General features: G+C 38.7%; 2 protein-coding genes and 1 non-coding gene across 5 annotated transcripts; 1 reads left to right on the forward strand and 2 right to left on the reverse strand.

Annotated features, from left to right (window-relative positions):
* On the reverse strand, positions 2,919 to 3,683 carry LOC109217856. The gene has a single exon (XM_019382144.1). It carries the CDS (start codon positions 3,681 to 3,683, stop codon positions 2,919 to 2,921), a length of 765 nt encoding a protein of 254 aa, XP_019237689.1.
* Positions 7,139 to 13,455, forward strand: LOC109206266 (ribosome biogenesis protein WDR12 homolog). 3 transcript variants are annotated; one of them, XM_019369079.1, is made up of 14 exons: positions 7,139 to 7,441; positions 8,042 to 8,142; positions 9,017 to 9,123; positions 9,611 to 9,646; positions 9,754 to 9,839; positions 10,176 to 10,243; positions 10,324 to 10,434; positions 10,534 to 10,656; positions 11,480 to 11,623; positions 12,174 to 12,282; positions 12,450 to 12,586; positions 12,680 to 12,715; positions 12,800 to 12,899; positions 13,115 to 13,455. In XM_019369079.1, exons 1-13 carry the CDS (start codon positions 7,270 to 7,272, stop codon positions 12,890 to 12,892), a joined length of 1,323 nt encoding a protein of 440 aa, XP_019224624.1. In that variant the 5' UTR covers positions 7,139 to 7,269; the 3' UTR covers positions 12,893 to 12,899; positions 13,115 to 13,455. The 3 variants fall into 3 exon arrangements, with proteins under 3 accessions (XP_019224624.1, XP_019224628.1, XP_019224634.1); XM_019369083.1 differs by having other exon boundaries at positions 13,206 to 13,455; XM_019369089.1 differs by having other exon boundaries at positions 13,211 to 13,455.
* On the reverse strand, positions 14,448 to 14,520 carry TRNAA-UGC. Its single transcript has one exon. It is a non-coding gene; the product is annotated as a tRNA-Ala (tRNA).

Below are 18,951 nucleotides of genomic sequence, written 5' to 3' on the forward strand. Positions count from 1 at the left end.
GATGCTCGGGTTAAGGCACGGGCAGCTCGTGCCGCTTGCGGCTATGACCCTGGCATGCCCGAGATGGACGATGATGAGGAAGATGTGGACGAGATTGATCCAGATTCTTGGTACGAAGACGAGTACTTGGAATGGAATGGTTATTGTCTTTTTGTTGTATATTTTTGGCTTTTTTCATTTTTTCGTATGCTTTTTCCTTTGTAAGAGTTCCTGACTTAGTTGACGCGATCGAGGTCGGATATCAATTAACTTGAGTGAGGTCGAATCACTGGTTGATTCATACGAGGTCGAATGTTAATGAATTCGAAGGGAGTCGAATGTGAGTCGATTCGAGCGAGGTCGAATTTGAGTAAATTCGAACGAGGTCAAATGTGAATTGATTCGAGCGAGGTCAAATGTTTGACTCTTAAAGTGAATCGAATGAGGTCGAATGTAAATAAATTCGAGCGAGGTCGAATATAAGTTGATACGAGCGAGGTCGAATGTTTGACTCTTTAAGTGATTCGAACGAGGTCAAATGTAAATAGATTCGAACGGGGTCGAATGTTAGTAAATTCGAACGAGGTCGAATATGAGTCAATTCGAGCAAGGTCGAATGTTAGTAAATCCGAACGAGGTCGAATGTGATTCGATTCGAGCAAGGTCGAATGTTTGACTGTTTAAGAGATTCGAACGAAGTCGAATGTAAATAAATTCGAATAAGGTCAAATGTTAGCAAATTCGAACGAGGTCAAATGAGAGTCAATTCGAGCGAGGTCGAATGTTTGACTCTTGGCGTAATATAGGAACTTGGTGGAGATGAAAAACTCATGTGTTTTCATACTTCGCTTTGTTTATACATTCATTGGAAGAGTTTACATACAGTGAAGTTTGCATGTTTTCTGAAGTCCCAGTCTATCTAGTCCCTTCATTGGTCGACCTGGAAAAGTAATTGATAGGTCGAGCGATGAACTTATACTTAAACCCCGAGACGCTCCCTTCATCGCTTCGTTTAAAACCTTCCCGAGAAAACCCAATTGGGACAAAACTCGGGTAAGGGAAAAAAGAGTACTCGGGGGGCGTCTATCTTTAGAAGTTGAAGTATTTAAGGTGGAGGATTTTCCAATTGTTTGGTAGTAATTTTCCTTCATTGTTTCTAGCTCTGGAATGACCCTTTGCTTGCTACCGCCGTGATATTGTATGGGCCATACCAATTGGTTCCCTGTTTGCCTTCTCGTGGGTCTTTGCTTGGTTGTGTTTTGGCTTTGAGTACGTAGTCCCCGATTTTGAGTGGCCTGATTTCGGCTTTATTGTTGTAGTACCGCTCTGCCTGTTGTTTTTGAGCTATCATTCTTATGTAGGCCATGTCTCTTCGTTCTTCGGCTTTATCGAGGTTTTGCCTTCTGTTCTCGTCGTTGCTTAGCCCGCTTTCATTTGAGTATCCCAGACTAGGCTCCCCGATCTCAACTAGTATCATTACATCAGTCCCATAAACTAGTAAGTATGGCGTTTCCCCTATGCTCGTTTTTGGCGAGGTGCGATATGCCCATAACACTCCTGGTAGCACTTCCGACCACAATCCCTTGGCGTTTTCGAGTTTCTTTTTCATGATATTCAATATTGTTTTGTTGGAGGATTCCGCATGACCGTTACCTGCGGGGTGATATGGCGTGGAGAGTATTCTTTTGATATGCCATTTTTCGAAGAACTTGGCGGTCTTTTTTCCAGTGAACTGGGGACCGTTGTCGCAGTTGATTTCTTTAGGGATGCCGAAGCGGCATATGATGTTTCTCCATATGAACATGATTACTTTTTGCTCGCGTATTTGGGCGAATGCACCTGCTTCTACCCATTTGGAGAAATAATCAGTCAAAACTAAAAGAAATCGACATTACCTCGTCTCACCGAGAGGGGCCCAACGATGTCCATTCCCCACTTGATGAAAGGCCATAGCGAAGTGACTGAATGAAGGTGTTCGCCCGCTTGGTGAATTATGTGGGCGTATCTTTGGCATTGCTCGTACCTTTTGACAAAGTCGGTGGCTTCTTTCTTCATCGTGGGCCAATAGTAGCCTGCCCGTATGAGGCATCTGACGTGAGCTCGGTTGCCGGTGTGGGATCCACAGTGGCCCTCGTGTACTTCTTCGAGGACGCTCCATGTTTGATTTGGCCTAAGCACTTTTCTAGGGGGCCACCAAATGTTCTTTTTTACAAGTCGTTATTGACGACGTTGTACCTGGCCGCCTGCATTTGAAGCTTTTTGGCTTCTTTTTTGTCGGGTGGGAGCACTCTGTCCTGCAGGTATGAGATAATACGATTATGCCAGTCCCAAGTTAGGTTTATAGTGCGTACCTCGATTTTGACAAATGGAGGAGATTGACCACGTCTCCCTCTCCAGTTATGCTTTTGGTGTTCGCTGCCAATTTGGCGAGGCCATCCGCTTCGATGTTCTGCGCTCGAGGTATTTGACCGAGCTGGAACTCGTCGAACTCGGGTAGTAGTTTGTAAATCTCGGCCTAATATTTCTGTAACCATTGCTCTTTAATTTGGAAAGTCCCCGTGACCTGATTGACGACGAGTTACGAGTCGCATCGAAGGATGACTCGCCGTGCTCCGTATCTGAGTGCTAATTTTAAACCTGCAATTACGGCCTCGTTGTTAGTCATATCACGGCATCGTATGGATTGGCGAACCACTTCGCCTGTTGGGACCTCAAGGACGAGTCCCAGTCCAGATCTTGATGCGCTAGAAGCGCCGTCGGTGTACAAGAACCATTGGTCGTGTACTTCTGTAGAACTAATGGCGGTTTCCCTTCTGACTTCGGACGTTATCTTCACACTGAAGTTGGCGACGAAGTCGGCAAGAACTTGCGACTTTTTCGTTGTTCACGGCTGATAGGTTATATCGTGCTCGCTCAGCTCTATGGCCCACTTGGCCAGTCTACCCGACAATTTGGGTTTGTGCAAGATACTCCTTAAAGGAAAAGTTGTGACCACCGAGATAGGGTGTACGTGCAATCTTGGGCGATGCGGTAGCATTCTCGGGCCGTGCGTTACTCTCCCCGGATGCAGAATACTCCCAAGGGGTGGGAAATTTAATGACTTGGTACAAATTGGAGGGGACGACTTTCATGGAGTATATCCATGGTCGGCCTATGATGGCGTTGTACGCCGTATCTTGGTCCATGATGTGGAATGTAGTCTCCAGGGTGACGCCGCCGGCCAGGACGGGCAGCGTGATTTCTCCAAATGTCTGCTCGATTGCATTGTTAAAACCTGTTAGTGTGATACAACGTGGCACTATCCTGTCCTTGAGCTTCATTTGGGTGAGAACTCGGGGATGGATGATGCACGCGCCGCTTCCATAATCGACCATGATACGTCTTATATCACTATAAAAAACACGTAAAGCAATGACAAGGGCATCATAGTAAGGAAAGACCAAACTGTGGGTATCCGACTTATTGAAGATGATACTTTCTTCGAGTTCATCATATTGTTCGTGGGTGATTGACCGCTTGAGCTTGTGAGTGGTGGTGAACTTCACATTGTTGATAGATACGTCGTCGCCTCCCCCGATTATCATTTGAATGGTTTGAACTAGGGAAGGTGGTTTGGGCGGTCCCTGATGTTGCTCTCGCCCTCGGGCAAAGTTGGCCCTCCCTCGATCGCTCATCAACTCTTTTAGGTGCCGCTGGTGAAGCATGTTCACGACCTCCTATCTGAGGGCGATGCATCCTCGGTCTTGTGACCCCGTTCTTGGTGGAATTCACAGAGGGCGTTTGACTTTCTGGTGTTTGGGTCGGACTTCATCTTCTGTGGCCATTTTACCTTTGGGCCGAGCTTTTCCAATGCGTAGACTATTTCTGAGGGGGAAACACAAAAATTGTGAGTCGATAGCAAGGGGGCATACCTTTTTCGTTTCGGTGGATTCCTGTTCGTGGTCTGGATGGACCTTCGTCGTGACGTGGGGGTGGCACGAAGGTTCCTCTAATTTAGGGCTGATGTCTTTCTCGATTAGGTCGTGACCCCGCTAGATCCCTTTTGCTTTTGTTTCTTCGGTCTTTCCTAGATTCCATTTGGACTGAGGTCAGATGTTGAGTAGGTCCGTTGAGATCATCCTCTCCGGCTCTCAGCTCGGCTCAATAAGCGTTATGTATTTCTTCCCACGTGGTGGGAGGGTACTTCATTAGCCTACTCAATAGTTTCTTGGTTTCCCTCGACCCGCTCCTGTTCAGCCCGTTTTGGAAAGCTGCTACTGTCATCCCCTCCGATACATTTGGAAGGGTCATTCTCACTCTATTGAACCGGGCAAGGAAATCCCTGAGCCCTTCGCCATGTGACTGCCTGATGGCGAATATGTTATTCACCTTGGCCCATGCATGGACCGTGCGGGCAGTTGCGAGTACCATGTTGATGCTCCCCTAGTTAGGGTTTCACTAAACTTCTTCAGCAATATAGATGGCACTTTCTCCTTAGCGAGGTCGTTGCCTTTCACTGCGGTGACGTAATGGATGATGTGGTCCTCAAGGTCTGTCGTACCGTGTTAGCTTACATGAGTCCACCAAACTATAGAATACCTGATCCTCTATGAGTTTCTACTAAGAGTACTTATGAAGTAGTAAGTTAAAGAGACACGGGATTTTTACGTGGAAAAATCCCACTCAAGGGGACAAAAAACCACGACCTACACTTGCAGGCTTTCAACTTCACTAACTTGTAATCTCGCTATTACAAGCCACTTTGTAATGACTCTATTACAAAGACTTCAACTTAACTAACTTGTGATACTCTTACCACAAGCCATTTTATCACTCTCTAGTTACAAAGACTTTAACTTATAACTAACTCTAGTCACAACACAACCTTGGAGGGTTTGTGATTTTTGGGTTTCCTAAAACACGGATTCTAAGAAAGCCAGATAGGAGTTACAATAACAAGATTACAACTCAACTACGGATATACATAGACTCATTGTGAAACTGATCCTTTAGTAGAGTTGTCTTCTTGTTCTTGACACACTAGTGACTTTAATGCTGGATCAACACTTTAATGCTTGAGAGAATATCACTAAATGCACAAGTGAGTATGTTGTGCCTTGCACCAGGTTGTTATACTACAAAAGACATCACAATGGTGATGTCAATTCTTGGTACACGCTTTTTCCCAATGAGAAGTGACTGCTGCACTGTCTCCTGCACTGTCTCCTGCACTGTCGCGTGTACAGTTGCAGACAGTCACTTTCTGCAGTTGTGTTCCAGCTGTATAGTTGACTTGTACTTTTGTCAGAGAACCCTAAGGGACCAGGTCCCTGTTGTGTTCCTCTTTGTAGTTGTTCATTCATTTGCTGGAGATCGGACTGGGCATTGTTCATTTGACATGTGTACCAAAGGGGTCAAGTTCTCTATCTGGTTCTTAACAATAAGTTTGTTAGATCATCAAAACATAAGAAGCATAAGGCAAAGACATTGAAAAACCCATCATATCATCATATATTTTCAAGTATGGAAGCATTTTGAAAGTTTTTGGTATAGCATGCGGTGCGGCCTCGTCGCTATACGGTTGTTCCAAAAACCGGCCGGCGTCCCGCTTTGGTAGGAGTTTTGGGGCACCTAGTATCTTATCTACCCTTTCTTGATGCTCTCTCATTTGGTCGCAGAGTGCTTTGTTTTCGTTTTCCATTTCCTCCATCTTTCTAAGGATGGCAGTGAGGGCGTTGTTACCTGCATCATTAATAGAGTGAGTGATACCTGTCGAGGTAGGTTGGGTGTGTTGCTTATTGGTTGTTGTGGCGACGTCGACTCGCACACCCTCTCTGCTCGCCCTTTGAGCGGGTTTGTCGAGTATAATTTTCAGCGTATTCATTAACCATGCCTCTTGTAATTTTTTTACTGCTGGTGGTGCTTCTTCCGTAGTGGACGTAGGGGCTCCCTATCCATGAGAAACGGTAACACTGCTGCGATGGGGAGGTAAGTCACTTCGCCCAGGTGAGGCATTGGGTGTCACGTTCTCCTAGTCCTCTCCGTGAGTTTCGTTGATGGTGTTTAGGAGATTAGCAGTGAGGCCTGCCACTACTTTTAGTCTTTCTTCTCCATTTTCTGCCATGTTAGATTATGCAAGTAGGGGAAAGAAAACTTTACACTTTGCTATTGTTGTGTTTTTGTAGATCTAGAAAGACTATGATTTTGACTAAAAACTTCCCACAGACGGCGCCAAATTGTTTGACCAAATAACATACTACTTTTTGTTAAACTAATTTTATGATAACTGAGGTGAAAGGTGAATCCTAGTCAGGCATAATAATTCCTAGATCTAGTTTAAAGTTTGGGTGACACCGTTTACCAAATGCTCATAATCGTATATTCGTATATTCGGTCATTAAATGCACACTTTAGGGAGTAAATGAAGAATGAATAATGAGCAATAAATATGAGAAGTGGCAATAAATGTAAATAGAAAGAACAATTCACCCAAATATCAAATGATGTGGAAGATTCTTCCTTCTGACAACGAAGTATGGCAGTAAACAAGAATATGAGTAATGCTTTCTTGGATCATGTGAGTGGAAAAGAAGGATAATCGATAAAATTAATCACTATGGAAAGGTAAACTTTGTATTTTCTCTCAATGGTCCACTTCTTACAATAGTTTTCTCAGATTCAATCTCACGTGCCCCCCCTTTCTTCTCTCTCTTTCTATTTATGTGGGATATTCTCTAAAGACCCTAAAAAGTACAAGAAAAGGAATATTCAGGAGAATATTCCTGTCACTAGTTCCAAGACTATACTTGCCGCTATTCCTATTCTTCGTTATTCGGCCTCGACCTTTACGGCTCGCTCGGCGACTACTCGTTGTTGGGCTTTGGTCGACCTCATCCTATCTGCCCAAATCGAAACACAGTCTTTTCACCTTACGATCTTTCCACGCCCAACTTCCTCAGCAAGATTTTGACTCATATAGTAACTGAATCCCCTTATTTAAGGCACTAATAGTGACTTGTATATAAATTGTAAGCAATCCTTGTTTAGGGCGAGTAATATACAAAACGAAGATATTTTAATAAATAAGTTTCAAATATCGTAAATGAGGAAAAAATTGTATGACTCACTACACCAACACAGTACATGAAGCCCAAACCAAATAAGAGGCCCAACCCTTTTATCAAAGATTCAAAAGTAGATGAACAAGACTTCAGAATTTCCGTTAAACCCTAGCTCGACCCGCCAACTTCCCCAATCAACCTGTTAAACCCTAGCATCCTCAACCTTTCCCCGAGTAACTCTGACGAATTAATGGCGGGAATGGATATTGACGGGGACGTTGAAGAGGCAGCACGGCGGGTGCAGGTCCGGTTCGTCACGAAGTTGAAGCCTCCATTTAAAGCCCCAACTACTTCCATTGCTATTCCCTCCAATCTCACCCGTTTCGGCCTCTCTTCCATTGTCAACAACCTCCTTAAAGCTGGTAAAAACTTCTAACTATTCTGCCCGGTATAAATTTTCTAAAATTTATAGCTTTCCCCTACTAGTTTAGGACTGAAGTGTATTTGATTGATTGTTGGTCGATTTATGTAGTTTGAGTTAATATGGTTCATTTTTTGTTGGTTTAGATAAATAAATTATAATTACAGAGATATGGTAGTTGTGGGTAATGATGGTTCCCCATTACGGTTGTAAATATTCTAAACAATTCATTTTAATTGTCAGTTTGGCTTAATCGATTGGTTTATCTCAGTTACTTAAGGTACGAGCTTGTAAATTGTACATTGACATGTTGAATAGGTTATTGCTTGTGTTCTAGAGCTTTGTTATTATGGGTTAGTGGTGCCATAATTCAGCTACTTTATCCTTAGAGATGGCTCTATTAAAATGTTTTTTTAGGTAATTATTTGTTTATGTTGTAACTAAATTTGGTATTAGAGATAAAAGAGTCATGGTTTAATATTTAATTAAATAAAGGACCTGATCTCATGTATACTGGATAAGCACTGTATTATCTGCTCGGTGGTCCTACAATCATGTTCTTACTAGTATGCTTACCTGATTGTCATTTGATTATTATCAGGGAAAGATGAATGGAATACTGAGCCTTTTGATTTTCTCATTGATGGAGAACTGGTTCGCATGTCACTTGAAGAGTTTCTCCTTGCCAAGGGCATTTCAGCTGTAAGTTTTTTTTTTCTTCTTGAAATGACTTCTCGACTGCTAGAGTGATCGCAGTTCCAGTAGCACTGTTTTGTCTCTTCAGACCAACTTAAAAATCAAAAGATAATGAAAGCTGGTTAATCTTGTCTCCACAGAAAATATAGAATGACCTCTATACATTCATGTAAACATTTGAAACACCATAACAGAAGTGCGTTTTTGTTGTGTTGCTCCCTTAATGTGCATTCTGTTTAATGTATGTTCCTTCAATTTGTCTCAGCATAATGACTGATGTCGAATGATTATAAGATCCTCTAGAAAAGGATGAATAGCCAGTCATAAAATTGATAAAGGCAAGTGCTTGAGCTGAACTTGTACCAATAGTTGGATTAGCTCAATGTACCCTATGGACTAATTCTAATTCCACAAAGCGTCTACTGGCTGCTGCTTGTGGGATTGTTATTTTGCTTTATTTCTGAGTGTTATTCTCTTTATGTTTGCAATTGTATCTCTTATTGGAGCCTCAAAATTGTAGAAAAAGTAAAACATATACTCTCTCCTCTTATGTGCTTTTGCTCCTACTCAACTCCAAAGTATTAAAAGTTCTGTTTCAAAATTGTATACATTGTAGTGTAATGTGAACATTTTCTTCACGGAAATGCTAAAGATTGCAAAAAGGTATACATACCTGAAGGTTCTAGAAGTATCTACTCTATAATTCAAGTTCCTTCCCAGTTGTTTCTCTTATGCTCTCTTTCACTAGCCGGTAGTGGCCTATTTCACTCACAAGCCATTGAGATTTTTAACAAAACTTTTTACTTATGTCGTTATACGGTTATTCGGCAGTTCTTATACTCCTCCTTTTATGTGTAACTGTTTTCTATATCTTTTACAGGAGAAAATATTAGAGATTGAGTACATTAAAGCTGTGGCTCCAAGAAAACAAGAAGAGCCATCTTTGCATGACGACTGGGTCAGTGCAGTTGATGGTTCTAATTCTCAGTAAGCATGAGTGTGAAATTTGTTTTTCTAGAATCTTTGGTGTGTTCTTGGCTTCTTGCAGTTTTCACAAACTTGTATATCTTTCATTTGTTTAATATTTTTGAGATTTGGTGGGAGTTTCTTCTAAAGGAACTTGTTTACTGAATGAGAATGTTGGTTTTGTCTCCCCATAAAATTAAAAAAAATAGCGAGTCTGCATAATAAAGATAAATGGATCGATTCAACGTCTCTGGCTATTGGATCTGTGTGGTTATACTCCAGGTCTCTTTTGCATTCACTTCACTCATAGATATCTCTTACATACTAGGTTTCTGAGGAAACATTTTCTGATTACATTTTGCTGCTTTCGTTCAAGTGTTTTGTAGCTAAATTTCATCCTCCATGTGCTTCATTGTCCTAAAATATTTGATGTTACCGTTAATTCTGTAACAATGGTCTTCTTCCCATAGACTTAACTGACAAGATGTGCATATATGTGATCTGACAGGTTTATTTTGACTGGATGCTATGATGGTTGTGGAAGGTAATCTGCTGATTGTATATTCTTTTCTAATTGTATTTTTGGTTCAAAAATCGGCTTGGTTTGTTTTATGTTGTTGTGTCAACCTAACATTTGATGGTGCTAATCAGAATATGGAAGGCTGCCGGATCTTGTACACATCAATTGGAGGGCCATACTGGTGCAATTACTTCTGTTTGTGTTGTCACACCAAGAGGTATCAGTGGGAGATGGTTTCTCCTCAGTTGTTCGTTTTCAAGCATTATGCTTTATTCTCTGCTGCCATTATCATTTATCTGGGGCATCATGCTCCTCACACCCACATCACCTGCGTTTGATATTCCTTTTTTCCGTTAATATTTCTTGTTGATATCCCTTCTATTAAGTTGTCTTGCAATGCTGAAACACACTGGCTACCTAAAAAGTTTACCAGCATGACAATCAGTATTGAAAAATAGTTTAAACTGCTCCTGCATATCTACTTTTCTGTGCTTCATTGCTTTCCCCAGTTCTATCTGTGTTTATTTTATTTTGTACCATTTATTTTCTTTAGTGGCTCAAAGTGGTGCTGATCAAATAGTAGCCACGGCCTCCAAAGATAGGACACTACGGCTCTGGAAGGTACATGGTCTGTCTGCACTACTGATAACTCACTGCTAATTTGTGATCTTCCACTAATTAGTATTTGTTTGGCTTAAAAGTTTGATGCAGATGAGTCTTCGGATCAGCTAAAGAGGATTAGAGCCTTTAAGATTTTACATGGACATAATGCTTCTGTCCAAAGTGTTGCAGCAAACCCCACTGGAGATATGGTCGTGCATCTCTTCACTTAATTGATCATTTGAAGCTTTTTAACTATGAAATTAGTTCTAAGAACTTTACTGACTCCCCAGCATTTATTGTGTTGACAGGTGTGTTCAGGGTCTTGGGATTGCCAAATAGCTTTGTGGCAAGCAAGTGGCTCAGATACAGGTGATGTAGTTTCAGTCAAGAAAAGGAAAAAGGATGCCAAAGAGGAAGATCCTCAAGTAGAAGTATGACTATGTTTCTTCTAACTGTCTAGTTTAAAGACTGAAAAATACATCTATTTCATGCAGCATAGTGATTAAAATCCATGACCTGTTTAATAAGGATAATGTGTCTGTTCTACCTTATCCAAATAGAAAAGGATGATGTGTCTGTTCTTAAAGTCATTGAAAGAGGAGGAAAAATAGTTTACGGCAGCAGTTACTATTTTGGTTTTGAAAACTTTCCAGTGCAAGGCATCCACAACTACACGTAACTAACAATGTACTTTTACTTTTTGGCAAAACCTCTTCTTCGCTGAACCCTACTCCTTCTCCATCCTACCTGTTATATGGATGTTATATGCCACACCTATCCATTGTCTCACCCATCTTCCTGCAGTGCCTCCAACTTTGTGTTGCTATTTATTCTTCTTCCTTCCCCCCACCTATCGTCCTCCCTTTTTCCTTATTTACCACCTCTGTCGCTATTTTATTCTTCTTCTCTAAGTTGTTCCAGCAACAATTTTGTGCCAGTCAAATGTGTCATCTGACTTTCTATGTTACATCTCATTGACAACTGATAGTTATTAGCGAGATCTTGTGTACTTTTTGTGGAAGACAAAAAGCTTCTGATTTCCTCAAATGACAATGTTTATCAATGCAAATGAAGGGGCCAAAATAATGTCGAAAATTTATTTCTGATATATTTTAGTGTTTGGCTACCAGAGAGGTGTTTGATCTTTGTTCTTTCTCTCTTCTTTTTCTATTGTTTTCTCTTCAATTTTTATAATGTTAATGTTTGTCATCTTAATATTGTACTCAAGAAATCTATCACATCTTATGCTCACAGGAGGAGGCTAAATCCACACTTGTAGGACATACACAATGTGTGTCTTCCGTGGTGTGGCCACAAGATGAAACAATGTATTCAGCATCATGGGATCACTCTATAAGAAGATGGGATGTTGAGATGGGCAAGGATTCATTGAACATGGTGACATACCGTCTCTTTCCTTCTTTTCTTCCAGTCACATCTCTACTGCCCTATGCATGTAGGCTTACGAAAATTACATACATCTAGATTGGAGGGGGCGAAATAGATTTCCAACTTGCAAAATATGAATATATAAAATTTTGAGGAAGTTGTGGCACTTAAATATGCTATTATTCGTGATATTACTTCCACTTCCTGTCAGAGATAACATTTCTCTTCGGCAGTCAATCATCTCGGGCGAAATAGATTTCCAACTTGCAAAATATGAATATATAAAATTTTGAGGAAGTTGTGGCACTTAAATATGCTATTATTCGTGATATTACTTCCACTTCCTGTCAGAGATAACATTTCTCTTCGGCAGTCAACAATCATATTTTTAAAAATTAAACTATCTTGAAGAAAAAGATGCCGTCCCATCATGAGTAATTGCTGGTTTCGAACTTTTTAATGCCAAGATGTATAGTATCTTTTTGAGTCTATTGGGTTGGGAGCTTGAAACTTTATTTTCCTAAACGTAATGGATAATGACTACCTTCCTCTTCAACAGTATTGCGACAAAGTCATTAATTGCCTTGATGTTGGAGGTGAAGGTTCTGCCCTCATTGCTGCCGGTGGTTCTGACCCCATTCTTAGGATATGGGATCCTCGCAAACCAGGTTTCTTTTTTCTGTCCCACTTACAGAAGCACTTTTAAACACCCTGAACTTTACCTCTCCGTCTCTCTGTGCTTAAATATCTTTTCTTTGTGTAAATTTCCAAGTAATTGAGGACCTTACAGCATACATTGATATATGAAGAAATACTTTCATTTTTTACTTAACAGGTACTTCGGCTCCTGTTTATCAGTTCTCATCACACAGTTCTTGGATATCTGCCTGCAAGTGGCATGAAAAGTCATGGTTTCACTTGGTTTCTGCATCTTATGATGGGAAAGTAATGTTATGGGACTTGAGAACTGCGGTTAGTACTGCACTTTTAACATCCCTATATTGACTCGTATGGCTTTTATAAAACACTTATATTTCCATTCCTGAGAAACAATTTCTATTGCAGTGGCCCCTTGCTGTCATTGATACTCACAATGACAAGGTATTAAATTTTGCCTTCTAAGATCTGGTTAAGCGTATTTGTTCTACCACATCAGTATTTCCTAACATTACTTTGTCAATACAGGTATTGTGTGCGGATTGGTGGAAAGGTGAAAGTGTAGTCAGTGGTGGGGCTGATTCGAAGCTTTGCATCTCTTCTGATGTTTGTGTGCTGTGATGTAGAGGTAAACTATTATATTTTTGGAGTAGAGATTTGGAAATAAATTGTCTTTCATCACTTAGTTCGGTGGAGTAGAACATAGGTTGTTATAGAAAGGGAGGGAACCCATGATACAGTTGAGTTTTGTCTGTATCAAAGTTCTGATAGGACAACGTAACATGTCTGCAGAGGCTGAGGCTTGATGTGTTTTATTGACTAACCTATTTGAAATGATGGTAGGAATGACAGTAGTTCACTTGCCGGAGGCTGTATTAGTGAACGCGTGAACAGGAATTTGCTAAATATATGATTAGAACTTTTGTTCTGTCAGAACAGATCCTCCCCTGTTGCTGAGGTGATTGTGCTCCAAAAGATTGATGCAATTTTGCTGATGGAATCGGCTGGGTCAGGCTGAAGTTGTTATAGTTTACTTCAGAAACAATTTTGTTATGCTAACTGGAAATGGTTTGTATTATATATTCCTATGAGGTGGTGCGATTTGATCAATTGAAGTCGTATCCTCGGATGTACCTTTGCAGCTTCTGCATTTTATTATTTGTTCTCTTTTATTTCCCCCATAATTTTTACTTGGTGCCTATTGAACTTGCAATAGTTTTTGACAAATATTCCCCAGAGAATTTTCGAGGTATCTGATAGGGTCGCCAAGAATCCATATGTTATTTCAGCAACCAGTAATAGCAATTTATCTGGCTGTGACCATGATTTATCGCCTCAAGATCTGCGAAGTAAATTTCGCTTTGTTTTGCCGTAATAATGCCTTTGATAAGAGTCATGTAATATGAGAAATGGCCAAGTTTAACAAACCCCTACCAAAAAAAGAGAAAAAAAGTAATTTTATTTCTTAATATAAGGTTCGTTTGTTTTGCCTATTGAAAATGTAAGTGCAGTGCTTGAAATTTTCACTACCGCCCTAATTCATTTCCAACATAAGAGGTTGCTTCTTGCATCTTAGCTAATTCAACTATTCATAAAAATTCGAAAAATCGAACCAAATTGACCAAAAAATCGATACATTTTAGTTTTGGATTGGTTTTGATTTTGAATTTTAAAAATCGATCATATTTGATTTGGTTTTGGTTTTAATAAAAAAATAACTGAAAAAAATCGAACCAAATCGACTATAAAGTAAATATTTAAATTTATTATTACACTTATATATATGTATAGTTTTATATAATGTTTCTAAAATTTTATGGTACATATTAGTCATTTATATTTTTAGTATAGTTCTTTGCTATTATAATAATCTAATTCTTTGCCTTTACATTCTAGTTTAATTAATAGTTTTTTTTTGCTAAGTACAAAAATTTATTTCATGTTAAAAATAATCAATTTTTAATTAAGTAAAATTGGCTTATTTGGTTTGGTTTCTTTTTAGGAAAAAACTGGCCATATCCAATTTTTTTTCCTAATTGTGACCATATCCAATTTTTTTTGCTTATATGTCGCATAGCCTATACAGGACATGTTTCTGTGGGAAAGTCTTTTAAAATTTATTCCAGGAAAACACATGGGGTTCTCGATTTTCGAAGATGAGGATAGGATCCTAAAATGGAGATGCGGGGGATCGAACCCCGTGCCTCTCGCATGCAAAGCGAGCGCTCTACCATTTGAGCTACATCCCCTTTGACGTCTAGCTCAAGTAGTTATTTATTTAATCACGTCCAAAAGCTACATAAACAAAGTAAGGTTTATTTTAGTAGTCCATCTATAATGGCAAGATGGTTTTTATTCCTTTGATATCCCAAACTACCATACGCATCTTTTGAAATTTGATACTCGATTCTGTATTAGTGTATAATTAGATGAACTCCACGTCATTAGTGTATTATTAATATGAGTTTTTCTTATTATGGTCACCACCTTTTGCGTGGTATGGTATATATTTCGTAGTTTGATTTTACTATCAAATTGGCTAACTTTGAGTATTATTTCACCTATATTCTTTAAATTAGAATTCAACACACAATAAAAAGTATTTATTAAGTTGAAATAAAAATGATATCAAATACGTTAACAAGTTTTTCCAAAAGATAAAACTATATTTACTTATCTAATGTCATCGTCAGTTTTCATAGAACAAATGTAAGAATTCTAAATACATAGAGTTGATAATCTTTTTCCTGTTGGAACTAGGCTGCAAGCCTGCAACTCTAATCCTATATTATTAATTTTTTGTTATTGTTGTTGTTGTTGTTATAATAGTAGTATTAATTACGTGTGTTTGTGTAAAAAATAAAATAAAAGAGAAGAAGAACATTGAGCGTATAATTAAACTGTAAAAGTGTGTAATTGATACTGCAGCTTCTATACAACTACTTATGGACTAGTTTCTTCCTTATTTTCTTCTTTTATTTATATTTACATGAATGGAGTCAAAAGGATAGTTTTGTGCCGAACTTTCTCGTTATTGTAGTGAAATCATCCAGCTGAAATTGTGATGTACTAGTTTCAAATTTAATCCTACAAAAGGATAATCTGACTAGGTCTAACGTTTGTTTAAAGATTCTATTTTTGGTATGCTACCTTTTGGTGTCTATCAAATTGGCTAGAGCGACAAATACAACAAAAATTATTAAGACAGCAGAAACTGAACTTTTAGTTAGTGGTGAGACGTACCCAAACCTGCAAGTTGCAACGCATAACAATAGGACACCAGGATGTGTTTGGTCTGATGTAAGTTATTTTTTTAATAAAATTAGTATTAGCACCCGCGCATACTAACCATATCAAATATTTGAGTTATTTGGATTTTATGTAAATAATCATAAAATTTAAACCTTATCAATAAATATAAATAATCATTCGATATTAATTAAGAAACACTACATGAAAAAGATTAACTATTTCTCAAATCTCCTAGTTATAATTCTATGTTTCTTTTTTGGTACCATTCTCGCCGGTGTCATTGGATCCTAAAAATAGTTAGGAAGTAAAATAATAACTCATATTTATGGAAAAACAATCAAAGGTTGAGACTATGAAGGACTCTTTGGATACGACTTGACTCTTTTACTACTACTTGAACTCTTATTTGGTGTGTTGATATCTTTCAAAAAATATTTCTATTTTAAAATTTCAGTTTCTAAAACTTTATTTTTCAATAGTAATTATTTTTATAATAATGTAAGTGAGAATATTATCCTTGATTCAAAACTTATTTTAGTCAACATTTAAAAAATTTAAAAAATTCTTTAGCCAGTGAATTTTTTCTAGAATGACTCTATTTTGATATTTGACGTTACCATATTAAATATCTGAGTTATTTGAATTATATATATAGATAATCGTCAGATATTAATTAAGAAACACTACATGAAAAAAGACTAACATTTTCTCAAATCTCGTATTGATAATTTTATTTTTACACAATTCTCATTGGCGTTATTGGAACCTAAAATTAGCCACAAAAGCGAAATAATAACTCGTATATGTGGCAAAGCACAAAAGTTGACACAATATAAAAGATTCTTTTGTTACGACGTGACTCTTTTACTACGACTTGACTCTTATTTGGTATGATGTTATCTTTAAATATTTCTATTTTAAAATTTCAATTTCTAAAACTTTATATATATTCAATAATGTATCTTTATAATGATGGAAGTGAAGATATTATCCTTAATTTAAAATTCACTTTAATCGGCTATCTAAAAATTTAAATAATTGTTTAGCCGGTGAAATTTTATTTCAGTATGACTCCATTTTGAGTTTATCGATATCTCTGGCCACATATTTTTGAACTTTGAATACCCTATATATACAAATTTTTTTCTTTGAATAATTAAATGTTAAATTAGTTGATTGTTATTATATAACATTGCATATATTATCTTAAAATTGCCAAGTGATTTTTTCTCGACACTATACTTGGCTAACCTCAATACAAACTACTCAAATTACATTCAAATTCAGATTTGAATATCATATCAGTTTGTAGTAATAATGATTTATTAAAAATGACAATTGTAAGATATCCTTATTTATAATCGATGTATTTGAGTTAAAAAAATATTTTAAATTGATGAGATCAGCTTCCAATGTACGATCCGACCGGTCGTTTTGAGCTCTAGCGCGTCGTTCATCGGTTTGAGGCTATGAGCAGCTTCACTTCAGGTATTATGACTTGTACGCATGGTCGGAATAAAATTTCGAGAAGTTTGGAGTTGATTTGGGAAGAGAATTCTCATTCCGAAAGCTTTAAGTTGGAAGAATTGACTAAGATTGGATTTTTGAGTAAACGACAACGGAATCGGGATTTGAAGGTTCCAGCAGGTTCGTATGATGATTTTGGACTTGGGCGTCTGTCTGGATCGGGTTTTGGATGACCCGAGAGCATTTTGGCGCATATCGTGGAAGTTAGCATTTTTGGAAGAATTTCATAAATGTGGATTGAAATGTATTTCAGTGTTATCGATGTCCGTTAGGAATTTCGAGTCTGGGAATAGCTCTGTCTTGTGATTCTGGTATTGGGGGCGCGCCCGGAAGTGGATTCGGAGGTCCGTAAGTCATTTTGGAGTCATTTGGCTAAAGTTAGAAATTTGAAGATTTTTGAGATGTTTTACCAAAAGTGGACTTTTTGATATCGGGGTCGAAATTCGATTCCGGAAGTTGGAATAGGTCCGTAATATCGAATATGTCTTGTGTGCAAAATTTTAGGTCAATTGGACGTGATTTGATAGGTTTCGGCATCGAATGTAGAGGTTTGAAGTTCTAAAGTTCATCAAGTTTGAATTGAGGTGTGATTTAGGATTTTGATGTTGTTTGATGTGATTTGACGCTTCGAGCAAGTTTGTATTATGCTATTGGACTGGTTTGTGTGATTGGACGGGATCCCGAGGGCCTCGGGTGTGTTTCGGGGTGGTTCGGATCATTTTAGGCTGTTTTGGAACTGCTGATATCTGGTATCTGGTTTCTTTCTTCGCGAATGCGAAGAGAGTCCCGCGTTTGCGAAGAGGAATTTTGAGGCTGTTGGTTTTTGGCCTTCGCGAACACGGAGGGGTCGCTTGAGGAAACTACGTGAACGCGAAGGGTCGGTCGTGAACGCGTTGAAGGAGGTGAGGCTGGGCCTAAGGTCGTTGGCCTACGCGAACACGAGGCTTGGTATGCGAACGCGTAGCTGTGAGAGCGGAAAGCTTCGCGAACGCGTCATGAGCAACGCGAACACGAAGAAGGAAATTTTGGGGCGAAGTTGGTTGTGCTTCGCGAACGCGAGGTGTTGCCGCGTTCGCGAAGAGGAAATTTCTTGGCCAGAGTTGCTGGGCTTCGCGAACGCGAGGGCATGGACGCGTTCGCGATGAAGGTCCCCTGGGCAGTGCATATGTTTTAAAAACGGGTTTTGGCTCATTTCATCTCAAATCTTTCATGGGAGACGATTTTGGGAGCAATTTGGGAGTGCCATTTCGTCACAAAGCATGAGGTAAGTGGTTCATAATAGTTTTGAGTTAAATACATTATTATATATGGATTTGAACATGGAAATTAGTGAAAATTGTGGGGTTTGGCAAAAAACCTAAAATTAGATATTTTTGGATTTTGATCACGAATTTGGGCATGAAATTGAGAGTAAATTATATATTTGAGTTCGTGACATTATGGGTAAAGTTTATCTTCGAAAAATTTTGGAATCCGGGCACGTGGGCTCGAGGACGATTTTGTCAACTTTTCGATCGGAGTTGGGAATTTATATAAATTGATTTGTTATAAGTATTAGGGTATATTTTCATTGGCTTGCCCATTATTTGGCTAGTTTGGGAGCGTTAGGCATCGATTTGAGTCGTCGGAAGGGCTTGGAAGCCAGTTATGGAATTTCGGAGCGAGGTAAGTCTCCTTTCTAACCTTGTAAGAGGAAATTATCCCCATAGGTGAAGTAATTAAATATGTGCTTCTATTTGTGGGGGCTATGTACACACGAGGTGACGAGGGTTACAATGCTTAAGTCCGGTCAGTCTAGGACCCGAAAGCATGCTATACTTGAAATATTTGTAACCTTATTGACAACTTAAATTGCTTAAATCATATCGAATTGGTAAATGAATTTCTAAAGAAATTAAACA

The sequence above is a fragment of the Nicotiana attenuata genome, chromosome 2, assembly GCF_001879085.1.
Source record: "Nicotiana attenuata strain UT chromosome 2, NIATTr2, whole genome shotgun sequence".
In the NCBI taxonomy this organism is placed as follows: domain Eukaryota; kingdom Viridiplantae; phylum Streptophyta; class Magnoliopsida; order Solanales; family Solanaceae; genus Nicotiana; species Nicotiana attenuata.

Coding starts and splice junctions, on each gene's coding strand:
- LOC109217856 (XM_019382144.1), bottom strand. CDS start 3,683: ATGCTTCACCAGCGGCACCTAAAAGAGTTGATGAGCGATCGAGGGAGG.
- LOC109206266 (XM_019369079.1), top strand. CDS start 7,270: ATGGCGGGAATGGATATTGACGGGGACGTTGAAGAGGCAGCACGGCGG. Junction 9,647..9,753: donor TGCTATGATGGTTGTGGAAG/GTAATCTGCTGA, acceptor GGTGCTAATCAG/AATATGGAAGGCTGCCGGAT. Junction 10,657..11,479: donor AGGAAGATCCTCAAGTAGAA/GTATGACTATGT, acceptor TTATGCTCACAG/GAGGAGGCTAAATCCACACT.